We start from the raw sequence: 20,784 nt of genomic DNA, 5'->3' as shown, positions 1-20,784 counted from the left end.
GAATGGATGTAGCCAAACTTTTTTCGCACGAGATATGAACGGAGAACAGAGGCTTACTCCCAGTTAGTGAGCAAGTTAGCCGTGGACTACCGTGGATAGTGGCCGTAACATTACAGCTTGTAATTATAAGTAAACCTCCACACTTTACCACTGATAAAGACTATTGAGATTGACCATTTTGTTACACAGTTTTAGGTAAAAGCCAGCCCACTGCTGAATAGTAAACCCTTACCAAAACAATAACATTACATAACAAGTTAACCGAGCACTACTGTAGATTGCAGATGTAAAATTACAGTTTGTAAAAATAAATCCATCTCCACACTTGATCACTAATCATGATAGTAAGAACGAAAAACAATCTGCATAATTCTACACAATTGTAGGTAAAAGTGGGCTCGCAGCTGATTGGCAAAACTATTTCAACAGAATAACATTAGCTAGCATGTTAGCAGAGGCCTAAAGCTGTGCACTGGGTGTACACCGTAGCCACAACACAAAACTCCGCATTTGAACTCGGTAGCATATAAATCCACAAATAATCAAGCCACCAGATTGTCCCAACAAAGTGGGAACTGCACCATCTTTCAGGAATAACCGTCTGGAAAATCCAGCATTGGTTGTGGTTGTACTGCTAAATAATTAAAATACATTTTAACCACTGATTCTTCAATTCGTCTGCTTTGGAAGTCCAAACAAAGAAGTTTTGCTTTCGCAGTGATGAAAACAGTGTCTTCTCGACATGGCGACAACACTAACCCAACTCATCCTGGCCTCAGCTATAACTATGTTTGTTTGAGGGCGGGCCACAGTAGCCCTTAGGCGGGCATTATGCAAATGTGTTACATAGTGACGTAGATACTTTATGGAAGAAATGGCTGGACTACAATCCAGCCGTTTCTTGTAGTTCTTGAGCAGTGTTGTCTGTGGAAGAGAATAACTCCCTTTTGCGTAGACTTTGCACTTTGTAAATTTGCAGACCTTTTACATGCACAAAGAGCTATATTACACACTTAAGGAAAGGTAACATCCCAAAAAGCATAATAGGGCCTCTTTAAAATGCACAGGCCGCGGCTGTAATAACTAATAGTGATGGGCTGACTGTAGATTATCCCTTATATAAAGGTTTCAAAGAGTAGTATGCTACATTGTTGTCCCATGACTTGACTATGTTTGTCACACTGCATGTCTAATTCAACAAGTGCCATTAAATTATCACAACCTGGTCTCATTGTGAAAAAGTGACTCTATATAAATGTTTGCTTATGTTATACATGTCTCCAGGTACAATTCCCTGCCGTTGCCAGGTGAAATTAACACTAGAGGGGCTACAACAACTGTGTGTTTTATTCACTTTCACACAAATCATGACTTTAATGCCTGATTATGACTTTATAAATACTTATTTCTCTCTGTCACTCAGACCCTGCTATTTTATGATATCCACACACTTTTACTCAAACACCATCTTTTGAAAAACAACACATTTGAATGCTTGTATTACAGACTCACCTACATACTGTATATACACTCATTCCAGCATAAACAGCTTATATGGTAGCTCACCTGATAGGGTGTAGGACTTAGAGTCGGAGGACTGCGGTTCATGTCCAGCCATGGGATTTAAGCTGATATGTATCAATACAGAGTCATAGAAGTGGCACGAAATGAGGTGATTGCTTCAGAAAATGTTATTTTTTGTTTTGCTTCTGTATTTTAAAACATTAATGGATGTCTTTTTTTAAACTTCTCATTTGTTTTTAAAACACTATTGGTTAGGTTTAGGCCAAAGTTTTAGGTTAGGGAAGTATGTTTTAAAAAAAAAAAAAAAATCAAATATTTACCTTAAAACTGTGACTTAATACGACACCATTTTACTTGCTTTATGCACCCCTAGCTGGACATTTCACTGGAAACCTGCAGCCAAACATGTTATACAGCACGTACATTTTTAATTGCAAAAATGTTGTCATGTTCACATAAATTTCATGAGACCAGGCTGAATTATCATCTTGAAAATAAAAATGATAATATTTCATCTTTTGTATTTTGCATAAAAATGTTCAATTATGCTATTCTGAACATGGTCAGTGTTTCAATTCCATACCTAAAGAAATTATGCTTTAGCTGAGGTGAGCTTGCCATCTGAATTGCTATCTGAATGCCATCATAATGTTTGTGATGAACAATGGAAAATAAGAAATAAAACACTCATACAGAGTGAATTTGTGAACACAACCCTTTGTTAGACTTAAATCTGTGGACTGACTGGTTGTTCATATGAAAACATGTAGTTAAAGATACACACTAGATACATAGTTTTGTTGTAAAGATGTAAGCAAAAATAGCTTTGTTTTGTGTTTTGCATTTTTTATTTTTTTTTATAATTAACATACAGTATATGGCATAATACAGTATATTTAAGATTCACTGCTTTCTTAAAAGAACTAAGAATCATTAATGGAGTCTTTAAGTGGAATTGCAATTGGAACCAGGATCATCCAATTCCATATGATTCCCATCTCTTGTGTCACTTCAGGCAACCTAGTGTGGCTTTGTCATTCAATGCTGATGTTGAGCATGCCATTGGACAAACACCGCAGTCTTTACAATACAACAGCATGTCCAGCTGTATCATTTGACACCATGGCCCTTGTAAAAGTTTTGTGATCTTTTATTAAACATGAGTTTTGTTCTTCTGCCACATAAGGGAACAGATGTAAGATCTCATTTTACTTTACCTTGCCATATGACATGAAATCCTCCTGAGACCGTCCACCCTCATGGATGTGTTGGTGCTCCGAGCCTACAGGTAGAATGGAGTTTCACAGACAAACTCTGCATAAAGGGATAGTTACTCTAATATTAAAATTCTGTATTTTTTTTTTACTCACCTTCATATTGTTCCAAACTCACATTACCTTGTTCATGTGTTTTCATTGGTTTATTGTTTAATTATCTTGTTATCAGTTCTGTTTTTTCATTGGTTTATGTTCCCCCATGTCCATGTATTTAAGCCTCATGTTTTCCATTGTGTAGTTGTCTAGTATTGAATGTGATGGTATGTGTTAGTCAGGCCATCATAGTCAGGCCTAGTTTAGTCCATGTTTTGTTTTGTATTCAGGGTTACTGGTTCACGTTTGTAAATAAACTGCACTTGGGTTCTTCATCTTCACGTTGTCTTTGTCATCATTGTCAGCAGCCGCATACGTTACACTGAGGCTGTAATATTATCCTATCTCCTTTTGTATTCCATGTAGGAAAGTCAAATGGGTTTGAACAACATAAAGGGTGAGGAAATGTTGACAGAATTGTTATTTTTGGGTAAACTATCCCTTTAAAGAAATAACACACAAACAATGCCACATTTTCATGTCTTTATTGAACACACCTGTTTCCTGTAATTGCAGTTCATACCTGCACAACAGTCAAGAGGAATTTTGCTCCATTCCTCTTAACAAAACTGTTTAAGATCAGTTGTATTCTTTTAATGCATGGTATAAATTGTTCTCAGCTGACGTTTTTCTCCTTTTTTTTCTTAAATACCTTCCACTGTTACTATAAATTCTCTTGACAAAACATCTTCAGGTCAGCTGAAGTTGGTCTGCATGTGTTCTGTATGAAGTGGCAACTCATTGAACCTTGGAAATTCACTTCACTGCCCTGCATTGTTATTCAGGAGCTCCACTTGAAGCTCTGTATGAACTGTTAATTAGTTAATGGAATCAAATCTTATTCTCAGCGTGAGAAATATATAAATGTCGTTTCTCTTTCCTCACTGATGCAGATGTCAAGGGCTAGTTCATCCAAAAATTCTGTAATCATTTACTCGCCTTCATGTTGTTCCAACACCACATTCCTTACTTTTTTCTGAAGAGTACAAGAGGAAATAATTTAATGATTTCAAATGGCAGAATGTTTGAATTTAATACGGTAGGAATGACATAAGGGTGAGTAAATGATAACAGAATTACATTTCTTGAACTACCCCTTTAACTCAAGACTAGCAAGAGCCAAAGTGTATGCCCATGTTCTGCAGAAGAAAAATGAGACTGCAATGGGCCTACCATCTTTGTACCTCAGCAGAAATTGACATTCATCAGACCAGGCTGTGTTTTTCCAGTCTTTAACTGTCCAGTTTTGGTAAACCTGTGCCCATTGCAGCCTCAGCTTTCTGTTCTTGGCTGACAGAAGTGGAACCTGACATTGTCTTCTGCTGTTGTAGCCCATCTGCCTCAAGGTTCAACATGTTTTGCATTCTGTGATGCTATTCTGCTCACAACAATTGCACAGAGGGGTTACTGTAGCCTTTCTGTCAGCTCGAATCAGGCCATTCTCCATTGACCTCTCTCATCAACAAGGCTTTTCCATCTGCAGAACTGTCACTCACTGGACATTTTTTGTTTTTGGCACCAATCTGAGTAAACTTTAGAGACTGTTGCATGTGAAAATCCCAGGAGATCATATATTTATAGAAATATTCAAACCAGGCCATCTGGCACCAACAAATACGCCACGGTCGAAATCACTGAGATACAATTTTTTCCCCATTCTAATGATTGATTAACTGAAGCTCCTGACCCATATCTGAATGATTCTATGCACTGCACTGCTGCCACACGATTGGCTGATTAGATAATCGCATGAATAAGTAAGTGTACAGGTGTACCTAATAAAGTGGTCACTGAGTGTATATATAAACACTTGTTTGTAAGTTTGCATCCAAAAATCCCCATAAGTTTGTAAGATATTCATGGAATTTTTATCATAAAAGGGATAAAGGATCATAAAAATTGCATTTTGTTTTTTATTTAGTACTGCTTTGACGAAGCAATTTGACATAACAGATATGTATTTACATACATTCCACAAGACAAATAATAGCTGAATTTACACAAATGAACCTGTTCAAAAGTTGATTCCTCGAGGATCATTGACTGTTTGTGTCTACAGTGATAGTTGTGCATGAGTCCCTGCTTTGTCCTGAGCAGTGAAGCTGTCCACTGTTCTTAAAAAAAAAAAAAATCCTCCAGGTACTGTACGTCCTTTGGTTTCCCAGTGTCTTCTGCACATTTGAGTTCTTCCCATTATTGGCCACCTTTTGACACATAAGACAATGCAAATATTCACTGATGCTGAAGAAGACAACACACTACATTATGAACCATGGTGATGTAAACAGGTGATTTGTGTGAATTAAGATTTTGTATTGTGGGATATATGTAAAATATTATCTTTTATCTCATATGTTTATATAAATTCTGAAAAGGTGTGGAAACTCAACTGTGTACTGTGTATACTGTATATACTCAAAACTCGTCTGACTTTTTTTTCTTTTTCTGTCGAATACAAAAAAGGGGTTATTATTAAAGTATCAGGGCTACTCTTTTCCATAAAATGAAAATGCACCATGGTAACTGACTGTCAAAGTCAGTTGAAATTTTGCTTGGTCAGGATTTGAACCCAGAGTCCTGTGCATGAAAGCTGTATCACTAGTCTAACATGTCTTACATTTCAACAAAGAAATACTTAGCAGTTTTTTTCTTTCGTGAGCCAGGACTGTCACTGGTGCCCCCTCAAATACAAAATAGTTGCATGGCACCACTGTACAGGAGGTGTACTAAACCAAACCAGTTTAGTGCTTGTTGCCACTATTCACAAGCTAGCACAGAGGCTTGGGACAGATAAAATGTTCTCAGGAAGTTGGCATGGGGAAAAGAGGAACACATCTTCCCTTAAAGAGGGAGTGAGAGAGAGAGGAAGGTCAGAGGCTTGTTCGTGTCCCTCTACTGCAGCCAGCCCATTACTGGCTGCTCCCCGATCCTCCATCTAGAAGAATCCCAGTCGGCCCGCGAGTGTCGGAGCACCTGCGCGCCCTATCCATCCACACTGGCGGGAACTCCATTATGCCCTGATGGAAAGCGATGGAAAACCAATTGGGGAGACAGGGCCGTGCAAGAACAATGCATGGTCACATGGCCTAACGCAGACAGGCAATCTGCTGTGATGAAGAGGCCCTTTACCCAGCCTGCCTGCGTCCTCTAGGATCTCCTTCAAGCCCTGCTGATCTGAGCACCCACTCCTCCTGAGCCCGGATGCACCCACACATCAGCACGATTCAAATTAGAGAGCAGCCAACACCGGGGTCTCCAGGGGGTTTGAGACGGGTGGCACTTTGGGATCTGTTTGACGCAAGTGTGTTATTTCTCTTTAGAAACATTTTGCTCACTTCAGCCAGATGTCAAAAGGTTCCACATGCCCTCTGTGTGAATAAACATCTCACTTGCCCTTTATGCACTGGGGATGTGCAAAACTACATGGGTTGTCGGAATGACCAGTCAACTAATCAATCTTTAAAGGAACAGTTCACCCTACAGTGAAAATTCTCTCATCATTTACTCACCCTCATACCATCCCAGATGTGTATGACTTTCTTTATTCAGCAGAACACAAACGAAGATTTTTAGAAGAATATCTCAGCTCTGTAGGTCCATACAATGCAAGTAGATGGTGATCAGCACTTCAAAGCTCCAAAAAGCACAGACAGTCATAGTAAAATTAATCCTTAGGACTCTAGTGGTTATATTAATGTCTTCTAAAGCGAAATGATCACTTTTGGTGAGAATTAGATCAATATTTAAGTCCTTTTCACTAAAATTGTTTACTTTCAATCACTCTCCAATGCGCATCCATGAGGAGAATCAGTTCACATTGCCTCTCGTGGACGTAAGCATGCTGGCATGTTCACGCGAGAACTGACGCAATACAACCGGAAGTGCAGCTCGATTTGTTTACAAGAGAACGTTGTTCACAAGCTTAGTTGGTTTTGTTTTCATTTGAACATACCAGCGCACTTACGTTATGTGAGAGGTAGCGTGAACTGATTCCCCTCATGGACGTGCATTGGAAAGTTCTGATCACCATTCACTTGCATTGTATGGACCTACAGAGTTGAGATATTTTTCAAAAAACCTTTGTGTTCTGCTGAAGACAGAAAGTCATACACATCTGGGATGGCATGAGGGTGAGTAAATGATGAGAGAATTTTCCTTTTTGGGGTAAGGTATTGTTCAACAAAAATAAAAAAAATAATTCTGTCAGAATTTACAAAACTCATATGACTTTCTTTCTGTTAGGCAGAATTTAGTTACCATTTACTTTCATTGCATCTTTTTCCATACAAAAAAGTAAATGGTGACCAAGGCTGCAAGTCTCTTATATTCTGCTTAACATCTTCTTTTGTGTTCCATGACAGAAAGTAATATGGGTTTGAAACGACTTGAGAGTAAATGCAGAATTTGGATGAACTGTCCTTTTAAGGAAACCCTTTATAATTGGGCTATTTTCGGCAATCAAATTGCAATCCGATGTGTTTCTTATGCTGTGTTCCATTTAACTCGGAAAGTCAGCATTTCCAACTTCCTACTAGGAAAAGTGCAATCGAATACACCTGAAGTCAGACTTCCAACTTGGAAACTCGTGCAGAAATCTTCAACTCAAAAGTTAATAATAAGCATTCACTTTTATTAAATAATATCCATTAATGAGGAAAATTTCCTACATTACATGATGATAAAACCCATTTAGCTAACATTTGCAGAGACAGGTGTTTAAAACATGGTAAAGTACAGTATGCTATCTTTTGATAATCGTGCATCTGTACAACATATGCTAGTATTGCTGCATCATTTATAAATGTGGTTGCTAAGAGATGCCTCTGGTGACAGTCAAACACCTGCCAAGCTAACGGGAGCATAGTAGTTCCCTGTCTGTCACTCACTCGACGTTGTGTCAATGTAGTGACAGGGGTCACTCTTGGGAGCCCGAGACACCTTTGGTCTTTGATAAAAGGCCAATGAAAATTGGCGAGTGGTATTTGCATGCCACTCCCCTGGACATAAGGGTATAAAAGGAGCTGGTATGCAACCACTTATTCAGATTTTCTCTTCGGAGCCGAACGGTCATGCTCACTGAGCTGAATTTCTACTGTTCATTCACCTCTGCTGGATCTGACAGCGCATTTCAGCGGCTTCTCCATCCTCTGCACTGGTGCACTGCAGAGAACGCCCCTGGGCGCTTCGGCAGAAAAAAAGAGAGTATATTTTCTGAAAGAGCTTTTTCCTCTAAAAGAGTATATTTCTCTAAAAGAGCGGCACACACGGAACGTCTTTTTAAAGACGTGTCTTTTTAAAGATGCCTTTAAGATTGTGTGTTATTCCTGGTTGCGGTCGTTATCTCTCAACTTCGGATGGTCATGATCGCTGTCTTTCGTGTCTGGGCACGACCCTCCCATTCCCCAGCACGCTCGTCTGCCCCAGTCGGGCTTCCGGATGAGTCCGCCGGCTCGTCTCATGGCGTGTCTGGCCTCTTGTTCGGAGCCCGCGAAGATGATGAGCTCTCGAGCGCAGCATCGGAGAGCGGGCTTGTCCAGTCGAACGCAGAATCCTCAGCTGGGCATCCCCCTCGGGGATGATTGCCCAGTCACAGGCTGATGCAGAAATGATGGACATGCTTTCCCAGGCGACCATGAGCGTCGGGTTAGAGTGGAATCCTCTGCTCTCCCCTGAACCCTCACGGCTCAATGATTGGTTCCTGGGCTCGCGGCGCCGCTCAAAGCAGCCACGCCCCGCTCCAGTGCCTTTCTTCCCGGAAGTGCACGAGGAGCTGACAAAATCGTGGGAGGCACCTTTTACTGCCAGGCCCCGATTCCGCAGTTCCCCCGCCCTCACTACCCTCGATGGCGGGGTGGCCAGGGGCTATACAGTGATTCCCCTGGTGGATAAGGCGCTCACGGTGCACCTATGCCCGCAGAGTGCTGCCACCTGGCGTGGACGCCCTAAGCTCCCGTCCAAGCCCTGTAGGTTCATGTAGTCCCTGACGGCTAAAGCCTACAGCGCTGCTGCACAAGCCACCTCTGCCCTGCACGCCATGGCTCTCCTGCAGGTCCACCAAGCCAAGATGTCGAAAGAACTGCACAAGGGTAGTTCCGCCCCAGATTTGATGCAAGAACTCTGAGCGACGAAGGTCACGGCGTGGTCTCTCGGGCGGACGATGGCCACCTTAGTGGTCCAGGAGCGCCACCTTTGTCTCAACCTGGTCGAGATGGGTGAGGCCGACAAGACATGGTTTCTTGCTGCACCCATTTCCCAGGCTGGCCTATTCGGCGACACCGTCGAGTACTTTGCCCAAAAGTTCTCGGCGGTAAAGCAGCAGATGGAGGCTATCCGGCACATCCTTCCCCAGCACGGCTCAAGATCCTGCACCCCGTCTGCTCATCACCAAGGGCGTCCCCCTGTGGTGACTGCACCATCTCCGCCGCAGCCCACCCCTTCGGCCCGGCCCCGGCATGGAGCCCACCGCAGGAAGCAGATGCCACCCGTCTCACAGTCGGCCACTAAGAACCCACGGAGGTCGTCAAAGCGCCCCTGAGACGGGTGACCCAAGGATGACAAAACCCACTCACCTGGAGCTGGTAAGAAGACCACTCCATCCCCCGGTGGAGGGCCGGCTGGAAAATCTTTTGTTGCCTTTTTGTTTGATTTCGCCACATGCCCAAGTGGCTGCGGTACCCAACAGTTCAGCAAAAGAGCGGTTTCCTTCCTCCCTGGGTCACAGACCCGGTGTGCACGATCGTCATCACGACTACCGTCCACGGGTTTTTCCTTGCAGGATTGGCGCTCCAGCGGTGGTCTTCCTGCCCCAGAGTGCCCAGTTGTGGCACACAGCCGCCCCCAGTGTGGCAGTCTCCATGGGATATGAGGACAGGCCTCTTCCTCCCCCATCCCAGGCTGTTCCAGGGGTGGTCACAAGGAGCCAGGTATGTGCTTCAATGTCCCTAGATTCAGCACGACCTGGAGTGGCACATCGATCTCTGCCCTGCCGCGAGGCCCCACCTGCCGGTACGTCCGATGACGTTGTCCCCTTGGTCCCCCTTGCGCGGAACTTGGATGCGTGGCTTGCGTTTTCCAATCCGTCGCGATGGCTGATCCGGACCGTCCGACTCGGCTGCATGATTTAATTCAACAGGCGCCCGCCCAGGTTCAGCGGTATCCACTTCACCTTGGTCAAGGATGAAAATGCTGCTACCTTGCGTGCGGAGATCGCTACCCTCCTACGGAAGGGCACGACAGAACCTGTCCCTCCTGCCGAGATGAAGAAGGGGTTTTACAGCCCCTACTTCATCGTACCGAAAAAAGGTGGTGGGTTGCAGCCAATCTTGGACCTGCGAGTACTGAACCAGGCCTTACACAGACTCCCGTTCAAGATACTGATGCAAAAACGCATTCTGGCGAGCGTCCGGCATCAAGATTGGTTCGCGGCGGTAGACCTGAAGGATGCGTACTTCCACGTCTCGATCCTTCCTTGACACAGACCCTTCCTGCGGTTTGCCTTCGAGGGTCAGGCATACCAGTACAAAGTCCTCCATTTCGGCCTATCCCTGTCTCCTTGTGTCTTCACGAAGATCGCAGAGGCAGCCCTTGCCCCGTAAAAGGAGGTGGACATTCGCATTCTCAACTATCTTGACGACTGGCTAATCCTAGCTCACTCTCGGGACATGTTGTACGCACACAGGGACTTGGTGCTCTCACACCTCAGCCGACTAGGGCTTCGGGTCAACTGGGAAAAGAGCAAGCTCCTCCCGGTTCAGAGCATCTCTTTTCTCGGTTTGGAGCTGGACTCAGTCTCTTTGACAGCGCGCCTTATGAACAGGCGCCCAGTCGGTGCTGGCCTGTTCGAAGGCGTTCAAACAGAAAACAGCAGTTCCACTGAAACTTTTTCAGAGGCTCCTGGGGCAATATGTCCCGAGATTGGCATGGTGCCACGGGACACATCGCGTGGTCATCAAGGTCTGTCACAGTCTTTTCAGCCCTTGGACTGACGTCTTGTTTCTACGGGCAGGTGTTCACCTTGAACTGGTCTCCGGGCACATTGTGGTCATGACGGACACCTCCAAAATGGGCTGGGGTGCTGTTTGCAATGGGCACGCAGCTGCCGGCCTGTGGACGGGCCCGCGACTGCATTGGCACATCAACTGCCTCGAGTTGTTGGCAATTCTGCTCGCCCTGCGGAGGTTCCGCCGTTGATCCAGGGCAAGCACATGTTAGTTCAGACAGACAACATGGCAACGGTAGCATATGTCAACCGCCAAGGCGGTCTGCGCTCTCATTGTATGTCACAACTCGCCTGCCGTCTCCTCCTCTGGAGTCAGCAGCACTTAAAGTCGCTGTGAGCCACTCACATCCCGGGCAACCTCAGTACTACAGCAGACGCGCTGTCACGGCAGGTTACCCTCAGGACAGAGTGGAGACTCCACCCTCAGGTGGTCCAGCTGATTTGGAGTTGATTCAGACGGGTACAGGTGGACCTGTTCGCCTCCCAAGAATCCTCCCACTGCCCGCTCTGGTATGCCCTGACCCCTCGGCATAGACGCACTGGCACATAGCTGGCCCCCTGGCCTACTCAAATTTGCGTTTCCCCCAGTGAGCCTACTTGCACAGACCCTGTGCAAGGTCAGGTAGGATGAGGAGCAGGTCGTCCTGGTAGCACCTTACTGGCCCACCCAGACATGGTTCTCGGACCTCACACTCCTCGTGACCATCTGGCACCCACAACCAGACCTCTGGAATCTCCACGTCTGGCCCCTGGACAGGATGCGGAAGACCTAAGCGGTCTACCGCAACCCGCGGCGGTAGACACGATCACTCAGGCAAGGGCCCCCTCTACCAGGCACCTGTATGCCTTTAAGTGGTGTCTGTTTGCTAAGTGGTGTTTTTCCCGACGGGAAGACCCCCAGAGATACATAGTCGGATCAGTGCTTTCCTTCCTGCAGGAGAGGTTGGAAGGGAGGCTGTCCCCTTCCACCTTGAAGGTATACGTTGCTGCCATAGCAGCACACCACGATGCAGTCGACGGTAAGTCCTTAGGGAAGCACGACCTGATCATCAGGTTCCTAAGAGGCACCAGGAGGATGAAATTCTCCAGATTGTACCTCGTTCCCTCATGGGACCTCTCTGTAGTTCTTCAGGGTCTACAGAGGGCCCCCTTTGAGTCTTTGCAGTCAGCCGAGATTAAGGCACTCTCCTTGAAGACTGCCCTCCTGACTGCGTTCATTTCCATCAAGAGGGTAGGAGACCTGCAAGCATTCTCTGTCAGCGAAACGTGCCTGGAGTTTGGTCCGGGCTACTCTCACGTGATCCTGAGACCCCGACCGGGCTATGTGCCCAAGGTTCCCACGACCCCTTTTAGGGACCAGGTGGTGAACCTGCAAGCGCTGCCCCAGGAGGAGGCAGACCCAGCCCTGTCATTGCTGTGCCCAGTGCATGCTTTACGCATCTATTTGGATCGCACGTAGAGCTTTAGGATCTCTGAGCAGCTGTTTGTCTGCTTCGGTGCACAGCAGAAAGGAAGCGCTGTCTCCAAGCAGAGGATCACCCACTGGCTCATTGATGCAATAACTATGACATATAACGTCCAGGATATTCCGCCCCTGGTAGGGCTATGAGCCCATTCTACCCGGGGTGTAGCGGCCTCCTGGGCCCTGGCCAGGGGTGCCTCTCTAACAGACATTTGCAGAGCAGCAGGCTGGGCAACACCCAACACCTTTGCAAGGTTCTACGACCTCCGGGTGGAACCGGTTTCGTCCCAGGTAGTGGCATGCAATACAAGCGGATAAGCCTGGGATAGCTGGCCGGATGTATCACTTGCACATAGCACCTTCCACCTCCTTTTGAGCTGAAGACGTACACCATTAATTCACAGCAGTGTTCACAAACTTTGTTCCCTGGTTGATCTCCTCCGAGCCCTGTGGCAGTCGAGTTTTAGGAGAGACTCGCTGCCGGCCCAGTACACCTGCTAACTAAGAGTCCTGTTCTGGGGTAGGTGCTCCGCATGTGGCGGTTCCCTGTAAGGCTAACCCCATGCGATGTATATCTTCCGCTAATTCGTTTCCCTGTTGGCAAACTGCGTCTACCTTGGGCAAAGCCCCTCTGCCCCAGTCTCCATGTTTGTAGTAACTCCTCCCCCGTTGGGTAGGATCTACCTTGAAGACTCTCCACATGGTCGGAAAGACCATATGACGTATTTTTCAACTTAAATATCCCCCATCTCTTTGGGCGAGGTGTGGTCTCCGCAGTGTCCTCCCCTTGGGAGGGACACCCCCCGCCTAGACCTGGTGGCCCAGTCGGATAATCCCCCTTCTTTTTTAGGGAGTGGAAAAAAAGAAGGGGAAAAGATGCCATGACTGGGTTAGCCTGTCTTTTGGGTAGTCGACTTGTCCCCAAAGGGCCGTTCGACACTCATAACTATGTTGGGGGAGGTTACGTGTCGACCTGGTGTGCTGGCTACGAGGCACACAGTTGTCTGCCTGCCACACACCGGCAGTTCACGTAACACAGTTCAGCCAGTTGTGGCTTTTCGTGTAGGGACCCCTAGTGTCACTATATCGACACAACGTCGAGTGAGTGACAGATAGGGAACGTCATGGTTACTTGTGTAACCTCCATTCCCAGATGGAGGGAATGAGACGTTGTGTCCCTCCTGTCACAACGCTGAACTACCCGCTGAAATGGCTGGACCTTGTCTCGGCTCCTCAGCATAAAACCTGAATGAGTGGTTGCATACCAGCTCCTTTTATACCCGTATGTCCGGGGGAGTGGCATGAAAATACCACTCGCCAATTTTCATTGGCCTTTTATCAAAGACCAGAGGTGTCTCGGGCTCCTAAGGGTGACCCCTAGTGTCACTACATCGACATAACATCTCGTTCCCTCCATCAGGAAACGGAGGTTACACAAGTAACCATGATGTTTTGTTTGCATCTTCTGAGCATCGGGAATTGGACTGCCTTTTTTGTCCGAGATAATAGACATTAAGTTGGAATTTCCCACATCTGACTTTGAATGGAATGCAGCATTTAAGGGAGTTTACATAAGATGCATTCTTGCATTCACAAACAGCTAGACTGATATGGAGTGCAATAGCACAGAACAGAATACAGGGGGCTTGAGATGCATTTTTGAAAGTTGGAATATTTATTCATGAAATGGCATCTTAAAATTGCAGTGTTCATTGCAGAATGCTTACAAAACAGTGCAAGATACCACACAATAGTCAAACATGTCCGTCTGATTGTTTATGGCTGTAGCAGTGGTGTTTTAAAGGGGATAAACTTAAGGGGTTGCAGGCATTTATAATAATTAAAAAAATTAGATAAACTAGTCAACCTCACTAATCAACTAGTTGGTTATTGGATGACTAGCCATCTTGTCAACAAACATGACCCATCCCTTTTGCACACAGCAATTGTGCAGCTGTTGAAAACAAATCCAATCTTCCCTTTAAATGTCACTGGGCTTCAAAAACTAGTTTATATTACATCTAATATTGCAGCGGTTTTATTGTTAATTTGCATGCCTTCTGAGAGTGGGGTTTGTAATTATTCAAATTAGTTTTTATTAGTTTTAGTTGTAAAGTGTATCTAATTCGTCTGATGAGAATGCAGTGATTTTGTTGCACTGCCACTCTTGAGACCCGCATAAAAGTGTGGTAAACAAAACGCCCTCCTGCAATGTTCTTTCATTCAAATTACCTGCAGTAACAGCCTAACAAGAGGGGTCCTGCAGGGTTGATTTTCTCTCTGCTGTTCTGTGTCCCCTTGCAGGTCCCGTACGTGAAGGTGGCTCCAGAGGACATACTGAAGGTGCAGTTTCCTCGCTTTACTACACTGGACCTCAGGCCCACAAACACAGACATCAGCATGGCTGTAGCAGGACTCCTAACCTTCTTCAACAGCAGCACATCGTGTCTCATTTGTGCTCAGGCCGATTGTAAGTATGATGCATTTTGTCATGGTGGAGACCTATTATTGACTTGCCCTTAAATGAAGAAAATAGTTCACCCAAAAATTATAATTCTATTGTTATTTACTCACCCTGATGTTGTTCCAAACCCATATGCTGTTGTTATATTTTTCTATGTATCACAAATGGAGAATTTTTACATAGCTGTTGCAATGACAGTTCATAGTGACCAAGTCTGTTAAGCTCCAAAAAGTACAAAGAAGCACCATAAAAGTAGTTTATATTACTTGTGTACTATATTCCAAGTCTTCTGAAGCCATATCATAGCTTTGTGTCAGGAACAGACCCAAATGTAGGTTGTTATGCAAAGAAACCCTTGCTCTATATTAATTATAATCACTACACCCTTTCCCTAACCCTGGACCTTTCAGACAGCTCTTGAGATTTTTAGATTTGAATTAAGACATCATTTAGTTCTTGTATGAACCCACAATGTATTTTTTCAGGTTTTACAATTACTGTAGGGAGATTTGTTCCAAAGCAAGACCACACTCACACATACATATACATGGTTTTATTGCTTTACATTGAACAGATCAGTTCAGTCAAAAGCCATGAGTTCCATACGTTACATTAAATTCCATGAAGCACTGTTCACCTGATCTATTAGAGCCCAAAATATCGTCATGGTTACTTGTGTAACCTCCATTCCCTGATGGAGGAAATGAGACGTTGTGTCGATGTAGTGACACTAGGGGTCACTCTTGGGAGCCCGAGACTCCTCTGGTCTTTGATAAAAGGCCAATGAAAATTGGCGAGTGGTATTTGCATGCCACTCCCCCGGACATAAGGGTATAAAAGGAGCTGGTATGCAACCACTCATTCAGGTTTTATGCTGAGGAGCCGATATAAGGTCCGGCCATTTCAGCGGGTAGTTCAGCGTTGTGGCAGGAGGGACACAATGTCTCGTTCCCTCCATCAGGGAACGGAGGTTACACAAGTAACCATGACTTTCCCTATCTGTCACTCACTCGACATTGTGTCGATGTAGTGACACTAGGGGTCCCTATACGAAACGCCACAATTGGCTGAACTGTGTTATGTGTACTGGCGGTGTGTGGTGGGCAGACTACTGTGTGCCTCATAGACAGCACACCAGGTCGACATGTAACCTCCCCCAACATAGTGATGAGTGTCAAACGACCCTTTTTGGGGACAAGTCGACTACCCAAGAGATAGAGACAGGCTTAACCCAGTCGTGGCCTCTTTTCCCCTTCTCTTTTTTCCACTCCCTAAAAAAGAAGGGGGATTATCCGACTGGGCCGCCAGGTCTAGGCGGGGGGTGTCCCTCCCAAGGGGAAGACACAGCGGAGACCACACCTCACCCAAAGAGATGGGGGATATTTAAGTGGAAGGATACGTCACATGGTCTTTCCAACCATGTGGAGAGTCTTCAAGGTAGATCCTGCCCAATGGGGGAGGAGTTACTACAAACATGGAGACTGGGGCAGAGGGGCTCTGCCCAAGGAAGACGCAGTTTGGCAACAGGGAAACGAATTAGCGGAAGATATATATCGCATGGGGTTAGCCTTACAGGGAACCACCACATGCGGAGCACCTACCCCAGAATAGGACTCTTAGTTAGCACATGTACTGGGCCGGCAGCGAATCTCTCCAAAAACTCGACTGCCACAGGGCTCGGAGGAAGTCACCAGGGAACAAACTTGAAAACACTGCTGGTAATTAATGGCGCATGTCTTCAGCTCAAAAGGAGGTGGAAGGCGCTATGTGCAAGCGATACACCTGGCCAGCTATCCTGGCTTATCCACTTGTGTTGCGTGCCACTACCTGGGCGAAACCGGTTCCACCCGGAGGTTGTATAACCTTGCAAAGGTGTTGGGTGTTGCCCAGCCCACTGCTCTGCAAATGTCTGTTAGAGAGGCACCTCTGGCCAGGGCCCAGGAAGCCGCTACACCCCGGGTAGAATGGGCTCGTAGCCCTACCTGGGGCGGCATGTCCTGGGCGAGATATGCCATAGTTATGGAGTCAATGAGCCAGTGGGCGATCCTCTGCTTGGAGACAGCGCTTCCTTTCCGCTGTGCACCGAAGCAGACAAAGAGCTGCTCAGAGATTCTAAAGCTCTGCGTGTGATCCAAATAGATACGTAAAGCGTGCACCGGACACAGCAATGACAGGGCTGGGTCTGCCTCCTCCTGGGGCAGCGCTTGCAGGTTCACCACCTGGTCCCTAAAAGGGGTGGTGGGAACCATGGGCACATAGCCCGGTCGGGGCCTCAGTATCACATGAGAGTAACCCGGACCGAACTCCAGGCATGTTTCGCTGACAGAGAACGCTTGCAGGTCTCCTACCCTCTTGATGGAAGTGAGTGCAGTCAGGAGAGCAGTCTTCAAGGAGAGTGCCTTAAGCTTGGCTGACTACAAAGGCTCAAAGGGGGCTCTCTGTAGACCCTGAAGGACTACAGATAGGTCCCATGAGGGAACGAGGCGCGGTCTGGAGGGATTCGGCCTCCTGGCGCCTCTTAGGAACCTGATGATCAGGTCGTGCTTCCCTAAGGACTTACCGTCGACTGCGTCATGGTGTGCTGCTATGGCAGCAACGTACACCTTCAAGGTGGAAGGGGACAGCCTCCCTTCCAACCTCTCCTGCAGGAAGGAAAGCACTGATCCGACTGCACATCTCTGGGGGTCATCGCGTCGGGAAGAACACCACTTAGCGAACAGACGCCACTTAAAGGCATGCAGGCACCTCGTAGAGGGGGCCCTAGCCTGAGTTATTGTGTCTACCACCGCAGGTCCCATCCAGGGGCCAGACATGGAGATTCCAGAGGTCTGGTCGTGGGTGCCAGAGGGTGCCCCGTCCCTGAGAAAGAAGGTCCTTCCTCAGGGGAATTCTCCAGGGGAGAGCCGTCGCAAGGAGCGTGAGGTCCGAGAACCACGTCTGGGTGGGCCAGTAGGGTGCTACCAGGATGACCTGCTCCTCGTCCTCCCTGACCTTGCAAGAAGGCTCACTGGGGGAAAGGCATATTTGTTTAGGCCAGGGGGCCAGCTGTGTGCCAGCACGTTTATGCCGAGGGGAGCCTCGGTGAGGGCGTACCAGAGCGGGCAGTGGGAGGATTCTTGGGAGGCAAACAGGTCCACCTGTGCCTGTCTGAATCGACTCCAAATCAGCTGGACCACCTGAGGGTGGAGTCTCCACTCTCCCCTGAGGGTAACCTGCCGTGACAGCATGTCCGCTGTAGTGTTGAGGTTGCCCAGGATGTTAGTGGCTCGCAGCGACTTGAAGTGCTGCTGACTCCAGAGGAGGAGACGGCGGGCAAGTTGTGACATACAACGAGAGCGCAGACCGCCTTGGTGGTTGACATATGCTACCGTTGCCATGTTGTTTGTCCGAACTAACACGTGCTTGGCCTGGATCAATGGCCGGAACCTCCGCAGGGCGAGCAGAATTGCCAACAACTCGAGGCAGTTGATGTGCCAATGCCAATGTCTGTCGTGACCACGATGCACCTGGAGACCAGTTCTAGAGGAACACCTGCCCGTAGAAATGAGAGGTCGGTCCAAGGGCTGAAAACACGGTGACAGACCGGCATGATGACCACGCGATGTGTCCCATGGCGCCATGCCCATCTCGGGACTCGAGTCTGGAGCCAGTGCTGAAGCGGCCTCATATGCATCAACCCGAGCGGGGTGGTCACCGCCGAGGATGCCATATGCCCCAGGAGCCTCTGAAAAAGTTTTAGTGGAACCGCTGTTTTCTGTTTGAACGCCTTCAAACAGGCCAGCACCGACTGGGCATGCTTGTTCATAAGGCGCGCTGTCAAGGAGACTGAGTCCAACTCCAAACCGAGAAAAGAGATGCTCTGAACCGGGAGGAGCTTGTTCTTTTCCCAGTTGACCCGAAGCCCTAGTCGGCTGAGGTGTGAGAGCACCAGGTCCCTGTGTGAGCACAACATGTCTCAAGAGTGAGCTAGGATTAGCCAGTCATCGAGATAGTTGAGAATGCAAATGCCCACCTCCCTTGGGGGACGGGGGAGGAAGAGGCCTGTCCTCATAACCCATGGAGACTGCCACATCGGGGGCGGCTGTGTGCCACAGCTGGGCGCTCAGGGGTGGAAAGGCCATCACTGGAGCGCCAATCCTGCAAGAAAAAAACCTGTGGACGGTAGTCGTGGTGACAACTGTGCACACCGGGTATGTGACCCAGGGAGGAAGGAAGCCGCTCTTTTGCTGAACTGTTGGGTACCGCAGCCACTTGGGCATACAGCGAAATCAAACAAAAAGGCAACAAAAGATTTTCTGCCCAGCCCTCCACCAGGGGATGGAGTGGTCTTTTTACCAGCTCCAAGTGAGTGGGTTCCCTCGTCTCTGGGTCGCCCGTCTCAGGGGCGCTTTGATGACCGCTTTTGATGAGTGGGTTCTTAGGCACCGCCTGTAAGACGGGTGGTGTCTGCTTCCTGCGGTGGGCTCCACGCCGGGGCCGGGCCGAAGGGGCGGGCTGCAGCGGAGCCGGTGCAGTCACCGCAGGGGGATGCCCTTGGTGAGGAGCAGAGGGGTTCAGGATCTTGAACAGCGCCGGATCTTGCGCCGCAGACGGTCCAGAGTCCAGAGTCTGGTGTTGCCGAATAGGCCAGCCTGGGAAATGGGGGCAGCAAGTCTTGTCGGCATCGCCCATCTCGAGCAGGTTGAGCCAAATGTGGCGCTCCTGGACCACTAGTGTGGCCATCGTCCGCCCGAGAAACTGCGCCGTGACTTTCATCACTCGGAGAGCGAGGTCAGTCGCCGAGCACAGTTCCTGCATCAAATCTGGGGCGGAACTACCCTCGTGCAGTTCTTTCAACGCCTTGGATTGGTGGACCTGCAAGAGAGCCATGGCGTGCAGGGCAGAGACGGCTTGTCCAGCAGCGCTGTAGGCCTTAGCTGTCAGCGACGACGTGAGCCTACAGGGCTTGGACGGGAGCTTAGGGCGTCCACGCCAGGTGGCGGCGCTCTGCGGGCATAGGTGCACCGCGAGTGCCTTATCCACCAGGGGAATCACCGTATAGCCCCTGGCCGAATACTCTCTTGTTTTTCTGCCGAAGTGCCCAGGGGCGTTCTCTGCAGTGCACCAGTGCAGAGGAGGGAGAAGCCGCTGAAATGCGCTGTCAGATCCAGCAGAGGTGAATGAACAGTAGGATTCAGCTCAATGAGCATGACCGTTCGGCTCCGAAGAGAAAATCTGAATGAGTGGTTGCATACCAGCTCCTTTTATACCCTTATGTCCGGGGGAGTGGCATGCAAATACCACTCGCCAATTTTCATTGGCCTTTTATCAAAGACCAGAGGTGTCTCAGGCTCCCAAGAGTGACCCCTAGTGTCACTACATCAACACAACGTCGAGTGAGTGACAGATAGGGAACTAAAATATTCTGCATATGCTATAATTGCATGTTCTGCTGCACTCTTTCCTGAAAGGCACACATAGAATTGCCTGCATCTGTCATGCAGCAGATGTCCTCATGTATTTATTGTTATAGCTGCACTCTTGCTGTAGACAGAGAACAAAATGTTTCAGAAAGCAACATGCACTCTCTGTGCACGCACTTTCCTACTGTGTGCCTTTGTAAACATTCATAGTTTCAAGCCAACTCGAATACTCTGATGAGACTTACATCCCACTAATTATTTCGAAAAAACAAAACTCACGGCTCCACACTCTTTTGATGGAGATATTGATTTCATTTCATACTTCATGCTCCATTACTATACGGCACAGTTAAATAATTCCAAATGTGTTTTTCATCCCTTCTCTTTTTCCATCTGTGTCCTTCAGGCATTCATCATTTGTGCTGTCCCATTCATTCACCATCAAACACACCCCCCCTGCCACTAACATCAGCATGCTCCACTCAAACAGAGATACCCGTGGAAATGAATGGCTGAAGGTTTAGATCAAATCCAACTCCACTCAAAGAAAAGAGGGCTGATGG

The 20,784-nt window shown here is 47.5% G+C and overlaps 1 protein-coding gene across 1 annotated transcript in view; it reads left to right on the top strand.

Moving 5' to 3' along the window:
• Window positions 1-20,784, top strand: part of grik4 (glutamate receptor, ionotropic, kainate 4) — a 294,389-nt gene that overhangs the window by 93,722 nt on the left and 179,883 nt on the right. The window contains exon 4 of the mRNA XM_051678844.1: window positions 14,660-14,825. Within this exon, the coding sequence (XP_051534804.1) occupies window positions 14,660-14,825 (166 nt within the window). The remainder of the gene's footprint in view (window positions 1-14,659; window positions 14,826-20,784) is intronic.

Source organism: Myxocyprinus asiaticus, chromosome 39 (assembly GCF_019703515.2).
Source record: "Myxocyprinus asiaticus isolate MX2 ecotype Aquarium Trade chromosome 39, UBuf_Myxa_2, whole genome shotgun sequence".
NCBI classification, from domain to species: Eukaryota; Metazoa; Chordata; class Actinopteri; order Cypriniformes; family Catostomidae; genus Myxocyprinus; species Myxocyprinus asiaticus.
This window is presented reverse-complemented; position numbering and strand designations above follow the sequence as displayed.